This window comes from Entelurus aequoreus, linkage group LG14, assembly GCF_033978785.1.
Source record: "Entelurus aequoreus isolate RoL-2023_Sb linkage group LG14, RoL_Eaeq_v1.1, whole genome shotgun sequence".
Classification (NCBI taxonomy): domain Eukaryota; kingdom Metazoa; phylum Chordata; class Actinopteri; order Syngnathiformes; family Syngnathidae; genus Entelurus; species Entelurus aequoreus.
Window position 1 is genome coordinate 22,850,626 of NC_084744.1, and position 24,352 is coordinate 22,874,977.

Genomic DNA, 24,352 nt, shown 5'->3' on the forward strand with positions numbered 1-24,352 from the left:
AACACAACCAGGCTTATATTTAATATGACACAAATTAATCCTGCATAAAAACACCTGCGTGTTTGTTATGCTAGCTCCTAGCTCCTATGCTAGCTCCTAGCTCCATAGAACACGCCAATACAATTCAAACACCTGATCAACACACACAATCACTCAGCCCAAAAGACCGTTCACCTAACCCAAGGTTCATAAAGCTTATATATTTAAAAAAAGTTACGTACATACGCAAAAAAAAGTTGCGCACATACGGTCAAGCGATCAAATGTTTAGAAGCCAAAGCTGCATACTCACAGTAGCACGTCTGCGTCTTTGTCATCCAAATCAAAGTAATCCTGGTAAGAGTCTGTGCTGTCCCAGTTCTCTACAGGCGTCTGTGTATCGAAGTCAAAAGTCCTCCTGGTTAGAGTCTCTGTTATCCGAGTTCTTCCATCTTGACTGCATCTTTCGGGAATGTAAACAAAGAAGCGCCGGCTGTGTACTGTTGTGGCTGACTACGTTCGAAAAATACGTCCATTTCGCACCGACAACTTTCTTCTTTGCTTGCTCAGCTTCCTTCTCCATAATGCAATGAACATGATTGAAACAGATTCACGAACACAGATGTCCAGAATACTGTGGAATTATGAAATGAAAACAGAGCTTTTTCGTATTGGCTTCAATGTGGAAGGCATACCCGTGTTCGCCGGTCGACGTCACGCGCATACGTCATCCTCAGAGGCGTTTCGAACCGGAAGTTTAGCGGCAAATTTAAAATGTCACTTTATAAGTTAACCCGGCCGTATTGGCATGTGTTATAATGTTAAGATTTCATCATTGATATATAAACTATCAGACTGCGTGGTCGGTAGTAGTGGGTTTCAGTAGGCCTTTAATAATACTAACACATCATTAACATGTTAGCTTATTAGCTCATGCTAACAACGGTAGTTTAATTACAATACAACAGCATGTACAAACATGCATGAAAACTCCTACAGACATCACACATCGGACGGTTTAGTAACTATGAATTGTTTTAGTTATATTGTAAAACTTACAAATGCTTCTCGGAGTGATGAATGAAGAATCCGTACGAATAGACACGCTAGAAGACGGAAAAGCACTTCTACTTCCGGTTGAAAGGACTAAATGGAAGGACTTGTCTAAAAGATGGCGCCATAGCACAAACATTAACACACCTTATTAGTGTGTTTGCTTTGTTTTTTGGGTTTTTTAACTATTTGCATTATGGCAATCTGCAAAAAATTTTTTATAAATTTTCTGCACTGTTTTATAAGATGCAGGGGTCAAAGCATAGGGGAAAAACGGCTGCATTATGGCCATCAGCAAAGAAAAAATTATAAATTATCTGCACTGTTTTATAAGATGCAGGCGTCAAAGCATAGGGGAAAAAAATAGCTGCTTATAGTCCGGATTTACGATACTGTGGTGACTATTCTTGATCCGTCCTGAGCTGCAACGCACTACATTATATGGGTCTCCATTTCATTTGTTTTGTATTTGTCACGGCGCGGGCTCAAACTCGCTTTTCCCCGGCAGCTGGGTCTTCCAGCACCTCCGCTGGCAGCGCGCCGAGACACGCCCCTGCTTGCGCTGGCCGCGTCACGCCCACATGCCTGCAAGGCTGTGGGCAATCTGCACACCTGGGACCGATAAGGGCGAGCTGGATAAAGGACCAGTGGACCCAAGGATCCTTGCTGGAACTTAGTTACCCTTTGTATACCGAAAGCCGACAAGCCTTATGCTCTCTGTCTCTCTCTGCGTTTTTCCCTCCGTGTTCTGATGTCCTTGTTGTCCTCCCACAGTGCCTTCCTGAGTCTTACCCATTGTGATCTACCGTTGTTCCCTTGTGGATTTGGACTGCCTTCCTTGATCCTCGACCCTCGCCTGGACACGGACCTTGTCACTTCTCTCCTGCCCTCGACGGTTTGCTTGTGCACGGACTGCCTTACTGCTTAGTCCCTCCTCTCGCTCTCCTCAACACTAGGTAACACACACTTCAGCTAATCATACACATAGCCTCAAACATACTCTCTTAGTTTAGTCACATTCCATTTCCTTAGTTTAGTTATTAGTTAGTATTTATTATTATTATATAGATATATTGACTATATATATAATAAATCATTGAACATTACTGCCCCCTGGTGTCTGTGTCGTCACAACTCCCTCCTCCAACCATAACAATATTATTATATCTGAATCTGTATTTTATCATACCGCTGCCTAATTGAACTTTTTGTGGACCATACCATCAACCTACCGGGGACGGCAGATGGAAATTAGCCTTTGACTACAATCTGGCACAGTTACATGCTATATGTTCATTAATGTAACAGCCATGACCGTCCTTTGTAACAAATATATGACAAATATAACAAATGGCGACTTCCTATCGGGAGTTTCATTACACATCTATGAGCAAACGTATTGGTGTGTCTGGTGGGGCAGGCCAAAGTGATCAATTATCCATCCATCCATCCATCCATCTTCTTCCGCTTATCCGAGGTCGGGTCGCGGGGGCAGCAGTCTAAGCAGGGAAGCCCAGACTTTCCTCTCCCCAGCCACTTCGTCCAGCTCCTCCCGGGGGATCCCGAGGCGTTTCCAGGCCAGCCGGGAGACATAGTCCTCCCAACGTGTCCTGGGTCTTCCCCGTGGCCTCCTACCGGTCGGACGTGCCCGAAACACCTCCCTAGGGAGGCGTTCGGGTGGCATCCTGAGCAGATGCCCGAACCACCTCAACTGGCTCCTCTCCATGTGGAGGAGCAGCGGCTTTACTTTGAGCTCCCCCCGGATGGCAGAGCTTCTCACCCTATCTCTAAGGGAGAGCCCCACCACCCGGCGGAGGAAACTCATTGCGGCCGCTTGTACCCGTGATCTTGTGGGGACGGCGTGGCGAAGTTGGGAGAGTGGCCGTGCCAGCAATCTGAGGGTTACTGGTTCAATCCCCACCTTCTACCATCCTAGTCACGTCCGTTGTGTCCTTGGGCAAGACACTTCACCCTTGCTCCTGATGGGTCCTGGTTAGCGCCTTGCATGGCAGCTCCCGCCATCAATGTGTGAATGTGTGTGTGAATGGGTGAATGTGGAAATACTGTCAAAGCGCTTTGGGCTCCTTAAAAAGGGGTAGAAAAGCGCTATATAAGTACAACCCATGTACCATTTGTGGAAGAAAATGGATGGATGGATGGAATGAAAATTTTAAAAAATATATATCCAGTCTGGACTGGTTTTTAACCTAAATTTAAATTGGCTCAGAGACTGGGAGGATCTAATGGATCGTGGAAGGTTGTTCCACAGTCCACTGAGAAGGCCCTACCTCCTCTGGTTTTGAGTCTGGTTTTAGGGACAGCCAGGAGGAGCTGGTCTGAAGACCTCAGGGTCCTGCTGGGATAATAAGGCTGAAGCAACTCAATAAGATTGGGCGGGGTTACCTGGTGCCAGCATTGAAAAACAATACATTTTAAAACACACTCTAAAAGTTACGGGGAGGCAATGAAGGGTGACCAGTACAGGGGTTGAGACTTTTTTTTAATTAATTGAGACTTTTATTAGTAGGTTGCACAGTGAAGTACATTATCCGTACAATTGACCTCTAAATGGTAACACCCGAATAAGTTTTTCAACTTGTTTAAGTCGGGGTTTTGATTGATTGATTGAAACTTTTATTAGTAGGTTCTACAGTGAAGTACATATTCCGTACAATTGACCACTAAATGGTAACACCCGAATAAGTTTTTCAACTTGTTTAAGTCGAGGTCCACTTAAATTGATTCATGATACAGATATATACTATCATATATACTATCATCATAATACAGTCATCACACAAGATAATCATAAGAGTATATACATTGAATTAATTACATTATTTACAATCTGGGGTGTGGGATATGGAGGGGGAGGGAGTGGGGGTTAGGTTTGGTTGGTATTAACACTTCTGTCATCAACAATAAGCATCAACAATTGCATCATCAGAGAAATGGACATTGAAACAGTGTAGGTCTGACTTGGTAGGATATGTACAGCAAGTAGTGGACATAGAGAGAGAGATCAGAAAGTATAAGAAAAACATTTGATTATTAACAATCCGGGGAGGGTGTTAGTTTAGGGTTGAAGTTGCCTGTAGGTGTACTTTTATTGCGGTTTTGAAGGAGGATAGAGATGCCCATTCTTTTATACCTGTTGGGAGCGCATTCCACATTGATGTGGCATAGAAAGAGAATGAGTTAAGACCTTTGTTAGTTCGGAATCTGGGTTTAACGTGGTTAGTGGAGCTCCCCCTGGTGTTGTGGTTATGACGGTCATTTACGTTAAGGAAGTAGTTTGACATGTACTTTGGTATCAGGGAGGTGTAGCGGATTTTATAGACTAGGCTCAGTGCAAGTTGTTTTACTCTGTCCTCCACCCTGAGCCAGCCCACTTTGGAGAAGTGGGTAGGAGTGTGGTGTGATCTGGGGTGGAGGTCTAAAAGTAATCTGACTAGCTTGTTCTGGGATGTTTAGAGTTTAGATTTGAGGGTTTTGGAGGTGCTAGGGTACCAGGAGGTGCATGCGTATTCGAAAAAGGGTTGAACGAGAGTTCCCGCTAGAATCCTCATGGTGATTTTGTTGACTAGAGAGGAGATTCTATAGAGAAATCTCGTTCGTTGGTTGACCTTTTTGATTACCTTGGTTGCCATTTTATCACAGGAAAGATTAGCCTCTAGAATGGAACCTAGGTAGGTGACCTCATCTTTCCTGGTGATAACAATGTCACCCAGTTTTATAGTGAAGTCATTGACTTTCTTAAGGTTGATGTGGGACCCAAACAGGATGGATTCCGTTTTACCCAAGTGTATGGATAGCTTGTTGTCAGCGAGCCAGGTGCAAGTTCTACAGAGTTCAGCACTGAGGATTTTCTCCACCTGTGACTTGTCCTTGTCTGATACCAGCAAAGCCGAGTTATCCGCAAACAAGAACAATTCACAGTCGCATGCCGATGACAAGTCGTTTATGTATATTAGGAACAGTAAAGGTCCCAATACACTGCCTTGGGGGACTCCACAGCTCACAGAGAAGGGGGGGGGGGGGGACACGGTGCCGTTCAGCTCTACCACCTGTTCCCTCCCCTCCAAATAAGATTGCATCCAGCTCGATGAGGTTTTGTTAAATCCGATTGCTCTGAGCTTATCCAACAGTATAGCGTGGTTAACGGTGTCAAAGGCCTTCTGAAGATCCAGCATGACCATGCCGCAGTATTTGCCCGCGTCCACCTCATGTTTGATGTGGTCGGTCAGATAGAGAAGGCATGTGTCAGTGGAGTGGTTAGTTCTGAAGCCGGATTGGAATTTGTACATGAGTTTATTGGTGGCAAGGTAACCATCGACCTGTTCATAAACTATTTTCTCCATTACTTTCGAGATGGAACTGAGAATAGAAACAGGTCGGTAGTTGCCAGGTTCCAATTTGCTTCCTTTTTTAAAGAGGGGAGTTACTCTTGCTATCTTAAAATATTTTGGTACTTGGCTTTGTGAAATTGAGAGGTTTATTATGTGCGTGATGATTGGGGCAATGATGGAGGCAGAGTCCCTGAGGAATCTGGAGGGAATATTGTCAAGGCCGGTAGACTTGTTTGGGTGGAGCGCGCTCAATTTTTTAAGCACCTCATCAGCTGTGACCATTTCTAATTTGAAATCATTTTTGGATACTCCTAGCTTTCTGTAGAAGGCTTTAATGTGTTCTACACCAAAGAGTTGCGGCTATGCTGGTGAAAAAGGCGTTATGTCTGCTTGCTACCTCCATTTTGTCTGTAATGAGGGAGTCACCCTCCTTGATGCTGATGTTGGTGAGTCTGGTTTTAAGTTTTTGGCTGCAACCGGGAAGCTGGTTGTTGGGTAATGTGCTCACGTCGTTTGGTTTTGGTTCAAAGACGAGCAGAAGAGTTCTGTAAGCGCTGCAGCCGCCGGAGAGAGACCTGATCCAGGCCTACGTACAAAGAATGACAGTAGTCCAGGCGTGACGTCACAAATGCATGGATAGCTCTTTAAAAGTCAGCCTGTGGAAGAAACTGTTTTATTTTGGCAAGAAGTAGAAGTCATGTCAGATATGAACAACAGACTGAATGTTTTCAGCTGCAAACGCTGCATTAAAAGCATGTGATTAAAGCAGGGGTGTCAAACTCATTTTAGATGGGAGGCCACATGGAGAAAAATCTACTCCTAAGTGAGCCGGACTGGTAAAATTGATTTGTTTTCTTTGTTTAAAAATAGAACAAGCACATTCTGAAATTGTACAAATCATAATGTTATTATTTTTTTATTTTTTTTACAATTACCTAGTATATATACTTTATTTGTCGTTATTCATATTTTCTGAATACATTATGTGATAATGTTCCTCAGTCAACTCATTGGTGTTCATTTTCATTTTCAATCCATCAAAATCAAACTACAGTATGTTATTTATGTAGTTTGATAATTTTCCTCGACTGATGTACTCACATCACGTGGTTTATTTTGTACATGTCTACAAAGATACAAAGAATTGCTTTTGCGACATCCAGTGGACACATTTAGAACAGCTGTTTCTTTCATTCCAAAATTTCAGGTTCATTTTTATTCTTAGCAAACTCATCCCACGGGCCAGATAAAACCTGTTTGCGGGCCTGATCCGGCCCTCGGGCTGTACGTTTGACACTCCTGGAGTAAAGTATAATATTCCTATAATTTGATGTTTACAGAATATTCTATACTTCTAATTTTGAAACTTGCATTTGATATTTTTAAATATCAGTAATACACAAAATAGTGTATTTTGAAACAAATTACACTTCTGTATTCCTAAAAATCAGTAATAAACAATCAATATATGTGCATCTTTTTAACAATTAAGCAAACCCAGTCCATAGTTTATTCTAATTATTTCTGCTTAGTGCATACTAAAATAATGAACTATCTAGACACATGTTCATTTTATTTACGTCACATTTTGTTTGCATTAATTATTCATTGATTAGATCACATTATTCCGATGAAAATATTCCACTGTCGTGGTCCAAAGATGTTACTTATTCATTTCCACAAACTTATTTTCAGCAGCATTTGAAAATATATATATATATTTCTGATTCACTTCCGTTGTCACCACAGTGGGCGGTCGCTTACAAAAGCTGCGCGCGCAGCTTGACCGGCTCAAGATGGCGGCCGAACTCCCTGTCCCGCAGCACCCGGTACGGAAGCAAGCAAAATACAAGATGGCGTTTGACAGAGAAGACGTTATTGTTCTGTGTTCTTCATCAGTGCGTCGTTTAAATAGAGTAAATCTCGTTAATAATTGTTTGTATTTGGGTACATTAGTCTGAGCGCACTCGTGCTAGCTTCGCTTGCTAGTTAGCTTGGCTTGTTAGCTGCTAACAAAGAGACGCGGACGTTACCAACACATCGCTAAGTAGAGATCAAATGTGAGTGTAAAGTGTTGAGATTGTGTGAAAATGTGCGAAAGAACGATAGCAAAGTATGAGGACGAACTTTGTCCAACAAAAGAGGAAAACAATCAACTACTGGACGCTGTTTTCAAAAAACATCAAGTTGTGTTACACAGAACAGGTTTGTTTACTTCTTACTCTCACATCTTTACTGACTTTATATTTCATTAGTGACACTAGTCTTAAATACCTATATTGTTAATAGGAAGGTGAATTGTCTTGTGAGGATGACGCACTGCTTTGTTTTTATATTGTTCATGAAAAGGACACAGTTTCACTGCAAAAACTGAAATCTTAGTAAGATGAAATATCTCAAATAAGGGTGATATTTGCTTATTTTCTGTCTGATGAGATACTTCTTCTCACTAAGCAGATTTTATGTTAGAGTGTTGTACTTGTTTTAAGTGTTTTGGTCCTAAATGATCTCAGTAAGATATTACAGCTTGTTGCTGAGATTTTATGACCTATATTGAGTAAAACATGCTTGAAAAGTTGGAGAAGTCGGCAAAAGTCCCAAAAATGTTTGAAATACCTACCCAGGTTGGAGTCCCACATGAGTCTCAACCTCGAACCCGGGTGTGATTTTACCCACTTTTCTCACTTTTCTCCCTGCCTTCCCGTAGGACTTTGCTGGGTGTTATGGACATTTTAGGCATCCCGGGACTTGCGCGGCCATATATAAGATTTTATCTTGGAGTTTTTTACTTGTTTTAAGGGTTTTGGTCCTAAATGATCTCAGTAAGATATTACAGCTTGTTGCTGAGATTTGATGACCTATATTGAGTAGAACATGCTTGAAACTATTTTTGTCCAAATGTCCAAAACACACCCAGCAATGGTGCACAGGAAGGCGGGGAAGAAGAGGGGGAAAGGTGGCCAAAATGGTCAAAAGTCCCAATTTTTTTCCAAAATACTTCCCCGGGTTCCAGTCCCACGAGTCCTGCCGCCGGGATGCAAAAAAATGTCCAAAACGCAAAAGTGAGAAAAGTCGTCAAAAGTCCCCAAAAATGTTCAAAATACCTACCCAGGTTCGAGTCCCACGGGGAGGGGGGATACAAGTTGGAGAAGTCTGCAAAAGTCCCAAAAATGTTCAAAATACTTACCCAGGTTGGAGTCCCACATGAGTCTCAACCTTGAACCCGGGTGTGATTTTTGAACATTTTACCGACTTTTCTCACTTTTCTCCCTGCCTTCCCGTGGGACTTTGCTGTGCGCGTTTTGGACATTTTAGGCATCCCGGCCGGTGGCGGGACTTGTGGGACTCGAACCTGTGTAGGTATTTAGAAAAAAATTTGGACTTTTGCCAACTTTTATCCCCCACCCCGTGGGACTCGGGTGGGTGTGTTATGGACATTTTGGGCATCCCGGGACTTGCGCGGCCATATATAAGATTTTATGTTAGAGTGTTTTACTTGTTTTAAGGGTTTTGGTCCTAAATGATCTCAGTAAGATATTACAGCTTGTTGCTGAGATTTGATTACCTATATTGAGTAAAACATGCTTGAAACTACAATATCAACTGTTGCAAAGCTGTGTCATCAACACTCACAAGTATAAAACTACTTTTTTAAAGTAATTTATTTCTTATTTCAAGCATGAAAAAAAAGTCATGGCTTAGACACAATTGTGTCTCATAATTTAAATGGATGAAAGCCAAATGGACTTTGCTGCTTTATTTTCAATGAAACAATAGAAAATACGTACTCAAATAGTAGTACAGTTGTTATTAGTGAGAATATACTTATTTTAAAGGCCTACTGAAAGCCACTACTAGCGACCACGCAGTCTGATAGTTTATATATCAATGATGAAATCTTAACATTGCAACACATGCCAATACGGCCGGGTTAACTTATAAAGTGCAATTTTAAATTTCCTGCCACACTTCCGCTTGAAAACGTCTCGGTATGATGACGTATGCGCGTGACGTAGCCAGTTTAACAGAGGTATGGCTTCCCCATTGAAGCCAATACGAAATAGCTCTGTTTTCCACAGTATTCTGGACATCTGTGTTGGTGAATCTGTTGCAATTTGTTCATTGCATTATGGAGAAAGAAGCTGATCAAGCAAAGAAGAAAGTTGTCGGTGCGAAGCGGATATTTTGCGAGGGAAGTCAGCAACACAACACAGCCGGTGTTTGTTTACATTCCCGAAACATGCAGTCAAGATCGAAGAACCCGGACAACAGAGACTCTAACCAGGAGGACTTTGATTTGGATACACAGACGCGATACCGTGAGTACGTAGCTGTGCTTCCAAACATTTGATCGCTTGCTATAACTAGCTCGAGCTAGGAGCTAGCATATCAAACACCTAGGTGTTTGTTATGCGGGATTAATTTGTGGCATATTAAATATAAGCCTGGTTGTGTTGTGGCTAATAGAGTATATATATGTCTTGTGTTTATTTACTGTTGTAGTCATTCCCAGCTGAATATCAGGTCCCACACGCACGCTTCCAAACATTTGATTGCTTGCCCGTACGTGCGTGTCATGTACGTAACTTTGGTTAAATATATAAGCTTTATGAACCTTGGGTTAGGTGAACGGTCTTTTGGGCTGAGTGATTGTGTGTGTTGATCAGGTGTTTGAATTGTATTGGCGGGTTATATATACGGTATCCCGTCCATAGTACCCGCTCGAGCTATAACTAGCTCAAGCTAGTAGCTAGGAGCTAGCATATCAAACACCTAGGTGTTTTTATGCGGGATTAATCTGTGGGATATTAAATATAAGCCTGGTTGTGTTGTGGCTAATAGAGTATATATATGTCTTGTGTTTATTTACTGTTGTAGTCATTCGCAGCTGAATATCAGGTCACCCCCGGCTCTCACAGCATCTTCCCTATCTGAATCGCTTCCACTCCCCACTAGTCCTTCACTTGCATGTTCCTCATCCACAAATATTTCATCCTCGTTTAAATTAATGGGGAAATTGTCGCTTTCTCGGTCCGAATCTCTCTCACTTCTGGCGGCCATCATTGTAAACAATAGGGAACTTTGCGGATATGTTCAATTGACTACGTCACGCTACTTCCGGTAGGGGCAAGCCTTTTTTTATTGGATACCAAAAGTTGGGATCTTTATCGTCGTTGTTTTATACTAAATCCTTTCAGCAAAAATATGGCAATATCGCGAAATGATCAAGTATGACACATAGAATAGATCTGCTATCCCCGTTTAAATAAATAAAAATCATTTCAGTAGGCCTTTAAGGTATTTTTGGGTTCATTGAGGTTAGCTAATTTTACTTGTTTTGGAAAGTCTTGACAAGCCAAATTTTCTTGTTCTATTGGCAGATAATTTTGCTTAGTTCAAATAAAATACCCCTCTTTTTTTTTTTTTTTCTTGTTTTTGAACACTGACTTTTTGCAGTGTTGAGGTTGATGTTCCTCTCAGTTTGTAACAAAGTGTATCAACATGTTTACACAAAACTCACACATTCACCAAATATATTTTTACATGGTAATAATCAATATAACTCATAGTTACGTGGCTAATTTCACTTCCTGATTGTGATTTACATGCATCAATAAGTGAAAGTACCGTATTTCCTTGAATTGCCGCCGGGAATATAGTATGTGCATGCCTAGAATTACTGCCGGGTCAAACTCGTTTAGCAAAATAATTAGCGCATGCTTAGCATTATCGCCGGCTCAGGATTAAGGCTTCGTTTCGCAAAATATTATTTTTATTAGTGCATGTATAGAATTTCCGCCGGGTCAAACTCGTTTCGCAAAATAATTAGCATATGCCTAGAATTTCTGCCGGGTCAAACTCGTCACGTCACGAGTGACACTTCACCTGTCATCATTTTCAAAATGGAGGAGGCTGATTTCAGTAATTTAAAATCGCATAAAGGGAAGAAGATTAAGAGCTATTCAGTAGGATCTAAGGTCCAAGCTATTGAATATGCTAAAAAGAACAGTAAGCAGCTATGTTTTATTAACATACCGCAGCTGCGTGTGTCAAATATGAGTCATTAAATGATTCCCGCCTCCTGGTGGTAGAGGGCGCTAGTGATTCTTCTTGCGACTACCGGTACTCGGCTGCAGAAGAAGTGACAACAAGCAGCAACAGCTTTAGCAGCGATCGTTTATTTTTTCCTCTCGCTTGCACTTTTAACATGGAGGATTACATATCTAAAATAAAACAGTTTTCTAAATTGGATTTTTAATCGAAGCAGGAGGTAATAATTAAAGGAATATCTCCATCGAGACAGAGAGATTTTTAAAACTGAAGAACGATAAGGAAGACTTCTATAAACAAGTTATGGATGCTTTTGTTCAGAAGCAGCTGCGCATGGACTTCATTTATGAGTAAAGGTAAGACCATAATAACGTTTTTTTTAATTAAATGTGCTTTTCATGATGGTATCCTTACATCACACTCAAAGCGCAGACCTAAATTTACCTCATGCCTTTGGTAAGTGCCGGAGTGAGAAGAGGTTTTAAAATAATTAGCGCATGCTTGCCTATACCGCATGCCTTTGGTAAGCGCCGGAGTGAGAAGAGGTTTGAAATTAATTACCGCCCCGGCGCCAATTCAAGGAAATACGGTAAATATTTCTTGTCAATAACCAAAGTAGTCAACACTTGATTTACTAAAAGACCATCGAGGTGACTGGCTTTCCTTCAGCGTGTCGTAGCATGTTTGGCGGCTGCAAAGTGGTCGTTTGGGTAAACATTTGCTCTAAAAGGGTATTTGAACAAGTAAACAGTACAGTAGGTACTTGATGTTGATACATGTAATGCTCATAAGGGTATTCTAGTCAAATATGCAGAGATGAGATGTGTCAGTGGTCCTCGTCAGCCAGAAAACGTTGATTTTGGGGCGGCAGCGGTAAAGTTCCGATCCATGAAGGAAAGAAGAAAGTGAATGAATGTTTATAAGTGAATACATTTACATATGCATACAAATTTGTTTTCTTTTGTGTTATTTTTTGATGAATGAATTAACGTTTATGACAACCTTTTTCCAAAACACAATATAGAATGTGAGATACACTATATTGCCAAAAGTATTTGCCCACACATCCAAGCACTTCTCTGGAGTGATGAATCACGCTTTTCCATCTGGCAATCTGATGGACCAGTCTGGGTTTGGAGGTTGCCAGGAGAACGCTACATTTCGGACTGTGTTGTGCCGAGTGTGACATTTGGTGGAGGAGGAATTATGGTGTGGGGTTGTTTTTCAGGAGTTGGGCTTGGCCCCTTAGTTCCAGTGAAAGGAACTTTGACATGCTGGACAATTCCATGCTCCCAACCTTGTGGGAACAGTTTGGAGCGGGCCCCTTCCTCTTCCAACATGACTGTGCACCAGTGCACAAAGCAAGGTCCATAAAGACATGGATGACAGAGTCTGGTGTGGATGAACTTGACTGGCCTGCACAGAGTCCTGACCTGAACCTGATAGAACACCTTTGGGATGAAATTAGAGAGCCAGGCCTCCTCCACCAACATCAGTGTGTGACCACTCCGCCGTTTGCAGCTTGTACAAAACGCGGCTCCCCGTCTCCTCACCAGTACCAAAAAACGCGAGCACATCACCCCAGTGCTGGCCTCACTCCACTGGCTCCCTGTCCGTCACCGCATTGATTTTAAATTACTTTTAATTGTTTTTGAATCCCTAAACGGTCTGGCCCCACAATACCTGACCGAGCTGCTGCATCACCATACCTCGTCTAGAGCCTTGAGGTTAGCTGACCAAATGCTTTTGGCGGTCCCCAGATCCAGGCTAAAGACCAGAGGGGACAGAGCCTTTTCCGTTGCCGCCCCTAAGCTCTGGAACAGCCTTCCCCTCCACATTAGGTCAGCCCAGAGCCTGGGGGTCTTCGAAACCCTCCTTAAGACCTACCTCTGCTCGCTGGCCTTTGACCCGAGCTGAGTCCGCCCACTAGGCCACCATTTCTAGTCCCCCCCCCTCCCACCCCTTCGCTTTAGTTGTATTTTTCAATTTGTCGCACTTTTATTATTTTTATTCTGCAAATTTTTTTTTTGCACTATCTTGTTTAGAACATTCATTGTTTATTTTCTTTTTTTTTGTTTTTTTGTTTTGCTTAATTATTATTTTTTTTGCTCTATGCTTTTTTAACCTGTAAAGCACTTTGGTTCAATTTAAAAGTTGTTGAAAACGTGCTATATAAATAAAGTTGACTTGACTTGACTTGACTTGACTTGACTTGACCTCACCAATGCGCTTTTGGAAGAATGGTGGAAAATTCCTATAAACGCACTCTGCAACCTTGTGGACAGCCTTCCCAGAAGAGTTGAAGCTGTAATAGCTGCAAAAGGTGGACCCACATCACATTGAACCCTATGGGTTAGGAATGGGATGGCACTTCAAGTTCATATGTGAGTCAAGGCAGGTGGCCAAATACTTTTGGCAATATAGTGTATAACAGGATAATGCATACATTTATCATTTGTTTTCAAAACGGTTACAAAAAAGTGGGACCCCAAAAATTTAAAATGGAACCCCATTTTCCTAGCGCCAACAATGGTTTAGCTACACACTTTCAACACAAATATTGTCATTGTGTTAAAGGCCTACTGAAATGAAATTTTTCTATTTAAACGGGGATAGCAGATCCATTCTATGTGTCATAAATGATCATTTCGCGATATTGCCATATTTTTGCTGAAAGGATTTAGTAGAGAACAACGACGATAAAGTTCGCAACTTTTGGTCGCTGATAAAAAAAAAGCCTTGCCTATACCGGAAGTAGCGTGACGTCACCAGAGGAAGGGCTCCTCACAATTCCCCGTTGTTTACAATGGAGCGAGAGAGATTCGGACCGAGAAAGTGACGATTACCCCATTAATTTGAGCGAGGATGAAAGATTCGTGGATGAGGAACGTTAGAGTGAAGGACTAGAGTGCAGTGCAGGGTGTATCTTTTTTCGCTCTGACCGTAATTTAGGTACAAGCTGGCTCATTGGATTCCACACTCTCTCTTTTTTCTATTGTGGATCACAGATTTGTATTTTAAACCACCTCGGATACTATATCCTCTTGAAAATGAGAGTCGAGAACGCGAAATGGACATTCACAGTGACTTTTATCTCCACGACAATACATCGTTGACGCACTTTAGCTACGGAGCTAACGTGATAGCATCGGTCTCAAATGCAGATAGAAACAAAGTTAAAAAAAACCCTGACTGGAAGGATAGACAGAAGATCAACAATACTATTAAACCATGAACATGTAAATACACGGTTAATAATTTCCAGCTTGGCGAAGCTTAACAATTGAAGCTAGCTACGGGGCGGCGGCGGGCGTTGTAGCTTTCGACGACACCCCGGCCGCCATCAGAGTCGGCAAGAAACATTTATTTCCCCAAAGTTACGTACGTGACATGCACATATCGACACGCACGTACGGGCAAGCGATCAAATGTTTGGAAGCCAAAGCTAGACTCACGGTAGTGCGTCTGCTATCCAGCTCAAACACAACACAACCTCCTGGTGTTGCTGTAGTCCGCCGCTAATACACCGATCGCACCTACAACTTTCTTCTTTGCCGTCTCCATTGTCCATTAAACAAATTGCAAAAGATTCACCAACACAGATGTCCAGAATACTGTGGAATTGTTCGATGAAAACAGAGCAGTTTGTATGGTGACACATTGGGTACGAATACTTCCGTTGCCGTCGTGACGTCACGCGCATACGCATCATACATAGACGTTTCCAACCGGAAGTTTAGCGGGAAATTTAAAATTGCACTTTATAAGTTAACCCGGCCGTATTGGCATGTGTTGCAATGTTAAGATTTCATCATTGATATATAAACTATCAGACTGCGTGGTCGCTAGTAGTGGCTTTCAGTAGGCCTTTAACAGTGTCAGTCCAAAACTATTTATATTCTCTCTTATCTTATTTACTTATTTACCCAACAGACGTCCAGCAGCCCCCCCACGTTAAAGAGGAAGAGGAGGCTCCACAGCCCCCCCACATGAAAGAGGAAGAGGAGGAAGTGTGGATCACTCAGGAGGGAGAGTGTCTTCTAGGGCAGGAGGAGGATGATGTCACCAAGTTTCCACTGACTGTTGTCTCTGTGAAGACTGAAGAGCATGAAGACAAACCACCTGAGTCCTCACAGCTTCATCACAGTCCAAGTAAGCACAACATCCACATATCATTTTATTCCTATTAACGTGCCTCCACTTTGACAGCGTCTTCTCCCCGCCCACTTTGTTGTAGTGTTTAGCGATTCCATAGCGAGTCTACAGACCGATATAAGTTCGAACCGTACGCTACTTTGTATTAGAAATGGCAACAGCGGAGGATGCATGTCCATGTACGAGCCAGTCGGCCCCACAACAAGAGGGTAGAGAAAAGAAGGAGCTTATTGACCATAGCGTTGAACTATAGTGGCGTACGCACGCAAGGCACTCTGGCTACTTTTATACTATGTATGGATAATTTGCTGATGGTTTTTCCAATTTGTGATGTCACCAACTGGGCACTTTCCAAACAGTTCGTTTGGCGGAAGTAGAAAGTAAGGCAAGATTGTTTTATAAATATCTCTGCAATACCACCATAATCTGATTTAATATTTTCAGGACTAATGCATATCCCAATTACCATGGGTAAGAAAAGTTGGTTTTGTATAATATGGCCCCTTTAAAATCTCTATCGTTGGTCAAATGTATACTTAATAATATCATCTATCATACAAACCCCGTTTCCATATGAGTTGGATAATTGTGTTAGATGTAAATATAAACGGAATACAATGATTTGCAAATCATTTTCAACCCATATTCAGTTGAATATGCTACAAAGACAACATATTTGATGTTCAAACTGATAAAAAAAAAAATGTTGTGCAAATAATCATTAACTTTAGAATTTGATGGCAGCAACACGTGACAAAGAAGTTGGGAAAGGTGGCAATAAATACTGATAAAGTTGAGGAATGCTCATCAAACACTTATTTGGAACATCCCACAGGTGTGCAGGCAAATTGGGAACAGGTGGGTGCCATGATTGGGTATAAAAGTAGATTCCATGAAATGCTCAGTCATTCACAAACAAGGATGGGGCGAGGGTCACCACTTTGTCAACAAATGCCTGAGCAAATTGTTGAACAGTTTAAGAACAACCTTTCTCAAGCAGCTATTGCAAGGAATTTAGGGATTTCACCATCTACGCTCCGTAATATCATCAAAGGGTTCAGAGAATGTGGAGAAATCGCTGCACGTAAGCAGCTAAGCCCGTGACCTTCCATCCCTCAGGCTGTACTGCATCAACAAGCCACATCAGTGTGTAAAGGATATCACCACATGGGCTCAGGAACACTTCAGAAAACCACTGTCAGTAACTGCAGTTGGTCGCTACATCTGTAAGTGCAAGTTAAAACTCTCCTATGCAAGGCGAAAACCGTTTATCAACAACACCCAGAAACGCCGTCGGCTTCGCTGGGCCTGAGCTCATCTAAGATGGACTGATTAACTGATGGATTATTAAAATAGTTGCTGATTAATTTAGTCATTGATTCGTTGGATCTATGCTATGCGCATGCGCAGAGGGTTTTTTTATTAATTTTTTTTATTTAATTTTTTTTTTTTTTTTTTTTTAAATTTTTTTTTAAATAAACCTTTATTTTATAAACTGCAACATTTACAAAGAGCTGAGAAACAATAATCAAAATAAGTATGGTGCCAGTATGCTGTTTTTTTTTTCAATAAAATACTGCATAGAATAGAAATGTAGTTTGTCTCTTTTATCCGATTATTAATCGATTAATCGAAGTAATAATCGACAGATCAATCGATTATCAAATTAATCGTTAGTTGCAGCCCTAGTGTGTATATATATATATAATGTGTATATATATATATATATATATGTATGTATATATATATGTATGTATGTATATGTGTATATATGTATGTATATACAGTATATATATTTATATATATATATATATATATATATATATATATATATATATATATATATATATATATATATATATATATATATATATATATATATATACCGTACATGCCAAAAGTTTGGACACACCTTCTCATTCAATGTGTTTTCTTTATTTTCATGACTATTTACATTGTAGATTGTCACATCAAATTTATGAATGAACACATGTGGAGTTATGTACTTAACGAAAAAAGGTGAAATAACTGAAAACATGTTTTATATTCTAGTTTCTTCAAAATAGCCACCCTTTGCACACTCTTGGCATTCTCTCCATGAGCTTCAAAAGGTAGTCACCTGAAATGGTTTTCACTTCACAGTGTTGTTGTTTTTTAATTAAGACCAGCCGAGTTGTTGCTTTACGAAACGCTCGTAGCAAACTTGTTTTAAATAGTACAACTAATTTTCAGCTAATATTTAAATAATAAATACTAAAAGTGATCACTGGAAACTTGTGGATTTTTCGACTGTGTTCCCTTGGACTGGAGTTTGTGCCACTTTTCCAATAGTCGTTTTGTAAGTTATGGATTAAAAAACCTAGGCACTATCATCACTGTGCCATTCTAATAAAATAAAGTATTTTAAACTGGGGCAGCCTTCACACATTTGCAGACTTAAAAGTCACCTATAAAGTACTGCATGAATTGGCTCCAAAGAAACAACTGTGAGCGTGTCACTCCAGGCTCTGTCAGAGGTGACTTTTATATTCCTCTGCACTTTCAGTAAGTGGGCCTGGTCAGTAAGGAGTGCAAATGTGTAGAACTCAGTACCTGAGGAGGTTAAACTGGTCACAACTTACAAGGCCTTCACAAAATAATTGAAAATGTGGCTTATCAACGCCTACAGCTGCCAGCACTAAACAATGAGCCTGTTTTGATGCTAAGATAAATGTTATGTTGTATTTTAGTTTTTACCAACCATACCAACTTTATTTATAAAGCCCTTTAAAAACAACCACAGTTGAAAACCAAAGGGCTGTACACCACAAAGAAATAGAGGCTGTGGGAGAGGGCGTGGCCTGCGGGTCTGCCTCGGAACGGGGTGTGTCAGGACCGGCCTTGAAGACAGCGACAGGTGCGTAGATGGCCCAGGTGGGCCTTGTTATCTAATCACCTGTCACCTTTATTTAGCTGCAGCCGTGATGAGACGAGTAGTTGGAGTTGGAGGTGCTGCTGAGAGACACAGACGCGGAAAAGACACTTTGCTGAAAAGTAAAAGACTTTGCACGATTGGAGGAAAATAAAACAGTGTTATACCCAGAATTCCGGGCTCTCCTGGCAGTGTGTGGTGGTCTTAGTGTGTGGTGGTCTGAAGAACCCACTGGAGGGCAACCTCTACAGAGACAAAGGACAGGACAAAAATAACATTTAAAACAGAGGTGAAATACACTTTGAAAAAGCAAATACAAATTATCTTGAGAACAATTTGTTAGATAAAAAGCAGTAGAACAGTTAAAAAAGTTAAAAACAGGTTAAAAGCCAGTGAATAAAAATAAAAGTGTTTTATCGTATCGTATATTTATTGTGTGCTTTTATTCTTTTTCTCTCTCTTTCTTTTATTTTTCTTTTCAATGGTAATTTTACTGTCTTTTTTTACACCATGACCAGGGGACTACAGATGAAAACCAGCCTTCTGGCTAGTTCTGGCTTTTTTTTTAACCATGTGTAGTCATGTGTTTTATGAAATTGCATTGTCCCCTTTGAAATAAAGTCATCTTATCTAATCATGTAAATCCGAGCAATGTTATTTTTTGACATGTCTGAGCTGCAATCTGTTTGATTTGTTTGTCTTCTGCAGTCATCCAGCAGCAGCTTAAAAGTCAAGAACAAGGTGTCCCTCGATTGCAGGGAGGGGGCTTCACTTTGTGGCGGGTAAATGCATGGGCCCCCTGTATTAAAGAGGAAGAGGAGGAGCCACAGCACCCTCATTTTAAAAAGGAAGAAGAGGAGCCACATTCCCTTCATTGTAGAGAGGATGATGGGTCACGTTCGCCCCGTATTAAAGAAGAGGAGCCACAGCCACCTCATTTCAAAGAGGAAGGGGAGGAGCCACATCCCCCTTACTCTAAGGAGGAAGAGGAGGAAGTGTGGATCACTCAGGAGGGAGAGTGTCTTCTAGGGCAGGAGGAGGGTGATCCCACCAAGTTTCCACTGACTGGTGTCTCTGTGAAGACTGAAGAGCATGAAGAGAAACCACCTGAGTCCTCACAGCTTCGTCACAGTGCAGGTGAGGAGAAGAGAGAGGCGGAGCCTCCAAGCAGCAGCGCAACACAACACATGACAACAGAAGCTGATGGAGACCACTGTGGAGGATCACAAGCTGTCCATGTTTTAGCTCCACTATCAGATAGTGAGGACACAACGTCGCGGGTTCATGTAAATATGGAGTCACACACCAGAAAAAACCCTTTCAGTTGTTCAGTCCGCGTGGAAAGACTCCCGGTCAAAGATTACATGCCATCGCACCTGAGAACGCACACAGGAGAAAAACATTTCAGTTGTCCAGTGTGTGCTAGAATCTTCCGTGTCAAAGGTAGCATGCAGAGACACACCAGAACACACACAGGAGAAAAACCTTTCAGTTGTTCAGTGTGTGCGAAACGCTTGTGTGACAAGAGGAGCATGCAAAGACACATGAGAACGCACACAGGAGAAAAACCTTTTAGTTGTTCATTATGCGCTAAAAGATTCTCTCATAAAAGTAGCTTGCAAACACACATGAGAACTCACACGGGAGAAAAACCTTTCAGTTGTTCAGTGTGCGGTAAAAGATTCTCTGAAAAGAGTAAAGTGCGAAAGCACAAAAGAACACACATGGGGAAAAAGCCTTTCAGTTGTTCGGTGTGCAGTAAAAGATTCTCAGAGAAAGGTCACCTGCAGAGACACAAGAGAACGCACACGGGAGTAAAACCGTTCTGTTGTTCAGAGTGTGGCCGACGATTCAGTGAAAAAGAAAGACTGCAGAGACACATGAGAACCCACTCAGGAGAAAAACTGTTCAGCTGCGTAGTGTGTGGTAAAAGATGCTCTGACAAAAACAGCATTCAAATACACATGCGGACGCACACAGGGGAAAAACCCTTCAGTTGTTCGGTGTGTTCGAGAACATTCTGTGACAAAAGTGTAATGCGGAGACACGAGCGCACGCACACCGGAGAAAAGCCGTTCGGTTGTTCGGTGTGCGCCAAAAGATTCTGTGTCAAAGAAAGCATGCAAAGACACGCGAGAACGCACACAGGAGAAAAACCTTTCAGTTGTTCAGTGTGCGGTAAAAGATACTCTGACAAAAGCACTATTCAAAAACACATTAGAAAGCACACAGGAGGCAAACCTCCCAGTTCAGTCTGTGGAAGTCCTCTTTAAATGGACCTTATAGTCAGTAAAGTCAAGCCCGGCTCATTAAATATGTGTGGTGGTCTGTTCTCAATGGGTACGAGGCACCATTTTGCCTATTCTTGAAGAAACATGACCTATGCGTGCATTGGTTTCGGTTGTACGAACTGTTCGAATCGCGAAATGGATAAATGTTTCTTCAGAGTAAGGCAGGCTTATGTTGTGCTAAAATAAATTAAGTAAATTAATAATATAATATATGGCAGCACGGTGGAAGAGGGGTTAGTGCGTCTGCCTCACAATACGAAGGTCCTGGGTTTGCTCCTGCGCTCGGGATCTTTCTGTGTGGAGTTTGCATGTTCTCCCCGTGACTGCGTGGGTTCCCTCCGGGTACTCCGGCTTCCTCCCGCCTCCAAAGACATGCACCTGGGGATAGGCCCCTCCCGCCTCCAAAGACATGCACCTGGGGATAGGCCCCTCCCGCCTCCAAAGACATGCACCTGGGGATAGGTTGATTGGCAACACTAAATGGTCTCTAGTGTGTGAATGTGAGTGTGAATGTTGTCTGTCTATCTGTGTTGGCCCTGTGATGAGGTGGCGACTTGTCCAGGGTGTACGCCGTCTTCTGCCCGATTGTAGCTGAGATAGGCTCCAGCGCCCCCAAAGGGAATAAGCGGTAGAAAGGCCCTTTCTCTCTGCTTGCTTCTTTGTCTTGTCTTAACTTTCTTGTTGCCTCTTTTTGCACTGCTCTCCAAATCTAAACATTGGAACTATTTAACTGGCCTCAACGAAATTGACAAGATCTTGGGTTCGGGAGAACCTGCTTGTCGTGACGAAGCGGTTGTTGCTGGACACACGACGGACTCTTGGGAGTAGAAGGAGTGCCGCGTGCTTGGCGACCCTTTTCTGTGGAGGACGTGAAGATACCCACCTATTCGGAATTATGACAACAGGACATCTTCTGATTGGAGTAAGCGTTGCTCTGGTTTGTCGACAAATTGGAAGTTGCTGGCAGTCTTCAAAGTACCCCAAAGCTGCCACAAAGGATTGGAGGATGCGGGAACAACTGTGGACACTCTTGTGATTTTGGATCACATCGGACTGTCTGCCCCGCAGTTTTGAGGACCAGTCATAGACAATTTAGAGTGAAAAGCAAATTTTATTTTCACTCGCATACAAAACATTCTAACTTGGATTGTTTCCCTGGCTTGGAGACTCTCCCGAAGGACAGTGCGGCGAAGACACAACAAACTCCCTTCTTGTCTCTCATGGACACACACCTGTAGTTGTTGACTTTGGACTGACTGGCAAGAACACCAAGGCCGCGGAAGCTCAGACACATTACGGGCTTACACACACACTTGCAACCACAAAAATATACGCCACACACACATACTCCAACCCCCAATCCAACGCCCTCGACGCAAATCCCATAGGGGTGATGAGCCCCTGAGAGCTGCGGCCTACCATCATGACCTCGCCCTTCCCTCTGTTGCTAGATATCTCGAGTTGTACGTTGTAATATGTATATGTGCTTTGCTATGGAGGTTTTTTTCCCACTCCAGACTGGGCCCCCTTATGAGCCTAGTCTGGAGTGGGAAAAAAACCCCTTAGGAGCCCAGTCTAGATTGTATTTTTTTACTCATCCTTCCCCAGCGTTTTACCTATTTCCCATATTTTACGGGGCGACTTGTGGCGACCCATCAGCGTTCCTGTTCTGTAACCCTGCACACTGTTTGTTTGTCTCATCTTGAACGGGTTTGTGCTGAAAACAAAGTTTTGTTGTACTTGTGCAATGACAATAAAGACCTACCTACCTACTTACCTAAAATGGATGGATGGACATACATACATGTATGTATGTACACTACCGTTCAAAAGTTTGGGGTCACATTGAAATGTCCTTATTTTTCAATGAAGATAACTTTAAACTTGTCTTAACTTTAAAGAAATACACTCTATACATTGCTAATGTGGTAAATGACTATTCTAGCTGCAAATGTCTGGTTTTTGGTGCAATATCTACATAGGTGTATAGAGGCCCATTTCCAGCAACTATCACTCCAGTGTTCTAATGGTACAATGTGTTTGCTCATTGGCTCAGAAGGCTAATTGATGATTAGAAAACCCTTGTGCAATCATGTTCACACATCTGAAAACAGTTTAGCTCGTTACAGAAGCTACAAAACTGACCTTCCTTTGAGCAGATTGAGTTTCTGGAGCATCACATTTGTGGGGTCAATTAAACGCTGAAAATGGCCAGAAAAAGAGAACTTTCATCTGAAACTCGACAGTCTATTCTTGTTCTTAGAAATGAAGGCTATTCCACAAAACTGTTTGGGTGACCCCAAACTTTTGAACGGTAGTGTATATGTGTATGTATGTATGTATGTACGTACACATGCACAAAAGCAGTGCAAGAGAAGCAACTAACTATTTGCAATCATGTTGTTATAACAGAATACAAACACAATGCTAGTTCATTTTAGCTATCCAAATCGCTGTCGTTAGTTAACAACATACAAAACTAATGCACATGCACATCTTACATACGTACATAGTGTACGTCATTGCGTCCTTAAAGCAGTCAGGGTACAATACTTAACATACATTGGAAAGTTACATTGGGGACGGCGTGGCAAAGTTGGTAGAGTGGCTGTGCCAGCAATCGGAGGGTTGCTGGTTACTGGGGTTCAATCCCCACCTTCTACCATCCTAGTCACGTCCGTTGTGTCCTTGGGCAAGACACTTCACCCTTGCTCCTGATGGCTGCTGGTTAGCGCCTTGCATGGCAGCTCCCTCCATCAGTGTGTGAATGTGTGGGTGGATGTGGAAATACTGTCAAAGCGCTTTGAGTACCTTGAAGGTAGAAAAACACTATACAAGTATAACCCATTTATCATTTATTTAAAGTTAGCGCCCTCTGGCATCTGTGTAAAGGTTACAAACATCCCCTTTAAATAGAACTGTTATAATAAATAGGGATGCCAGATTATGGCATTAATTGTGATTAAATAATTACAGCCTGTGATCAAAGGTTCAATCTGTATCATTATTGTCTCTGTATGCCTGCGACTCTGCGACTTTCCTCGCCCGCTTCTTGTTGGGGTGTAAAACAATAAGTGTCTATGAGAAGTAGTTGGCCTTCCAAAAAAGGAATAAGAAACATGTCAGCATGGCTGCTTTGTCCTCTGTAGCCTCCTAGAAGTGACTCTTTGATGTTCTTTAATCAATCAATCAATCAATGTTTATTTATATAGCCCTAAATCACAAGTGTCTCAAAGGGCTGCACAAGCCACAACGACATCCTCGGTACAGAGCCCACATACGGGCAAGGAAAACTCACCCCAGTGGGACGTCAATGTGAATGACTATGAGAAACCTTGGAGAGGACCGCATATGTGGGTAACCCCCCTAGGGGAGACCAAAAGCAATGGTAAACAAGGATTGTTATGATCTTCTTTCTACAGCACTGTGATTGGGGCTCTGTTTTATTTTATTTTATTTTATATGGAAAAAAAACAACAAGTTCAATGTTGAAAAGAAGTGTTTTTACTGTTGTTAGATCGTAACTTCAGCGTTTTATATTGACCCGATGTTTTATTTTAGTAA

General features: G+C 41.9%; 1 protein-coding gene across 3 annotated transcripts; it reads left to right on the plus strand.

Moving 5' to 3' along the window:
• Positions 1-445: 445 nt before the first annotated feature.
• On the plus strand, positions 446-24,352 carry LOC133664520 (gastrula zinc finger protein XlCGF57.1-like). Of its 3 annotated transcripts, XR_009828592.1 has the most exons (4): positions 7,189-7,585; positions 15,365-15,583; positions 19,206-22,287; positions 22,336-24,352. XR_009828592.1 is itself a non-coding variant. In XM_062069216.1 (3 exons), exons 2-3 carry the CDS (start codon positions 15,421-15,423, stop codon positions 20,768-20,770), a joined length of 1,728 nt encoding a protein of 575 aa, XP_061925200.1. In that variant the 5' UTR covers positions 446-1,987; positions 15,365-15,420; the 3' UTR covers positions 20,771-24,352. The 3 variants fall into 3 exon arrangements, 2 of the variants coding, with proteins under 2 accessions (XP_061925200.1, XP_061925199.1); XM_062069216.1 differs by lacking the exon at positions 7,189-7,585 and adding an exon at positions 446-1,987 and having other exon boundaries at positions 19,206-24,352; XM_062069215.1 differs by having other exon boundaries at positions 19,206-24,352.

Bases quoted from the DNA above. Each gene is read 5' to 3' on its own strand.
- LOC133664520 (XM_062069215.1), top strand. From the start codon at position 7,471: ATGTGCGAAAGAACGATAGCAAAGTATGAGGACGAACTTTGTCCAACA. The intron at 7,586-15,364 runs GTTTGTTTACTT...TTTACCCAACAG, and splicing joins AGTTGTGTTACACAGAACAG to ACGTCCAGCAGCCCCCCCAC. The intron at 15,584-19,205 runs GTAAGCACAACA...TGTCTTCTGCAG, and splicing joins ACAGCTTCATCACAGTCCAA to TCATCCAGCAGCAGCTTAAA.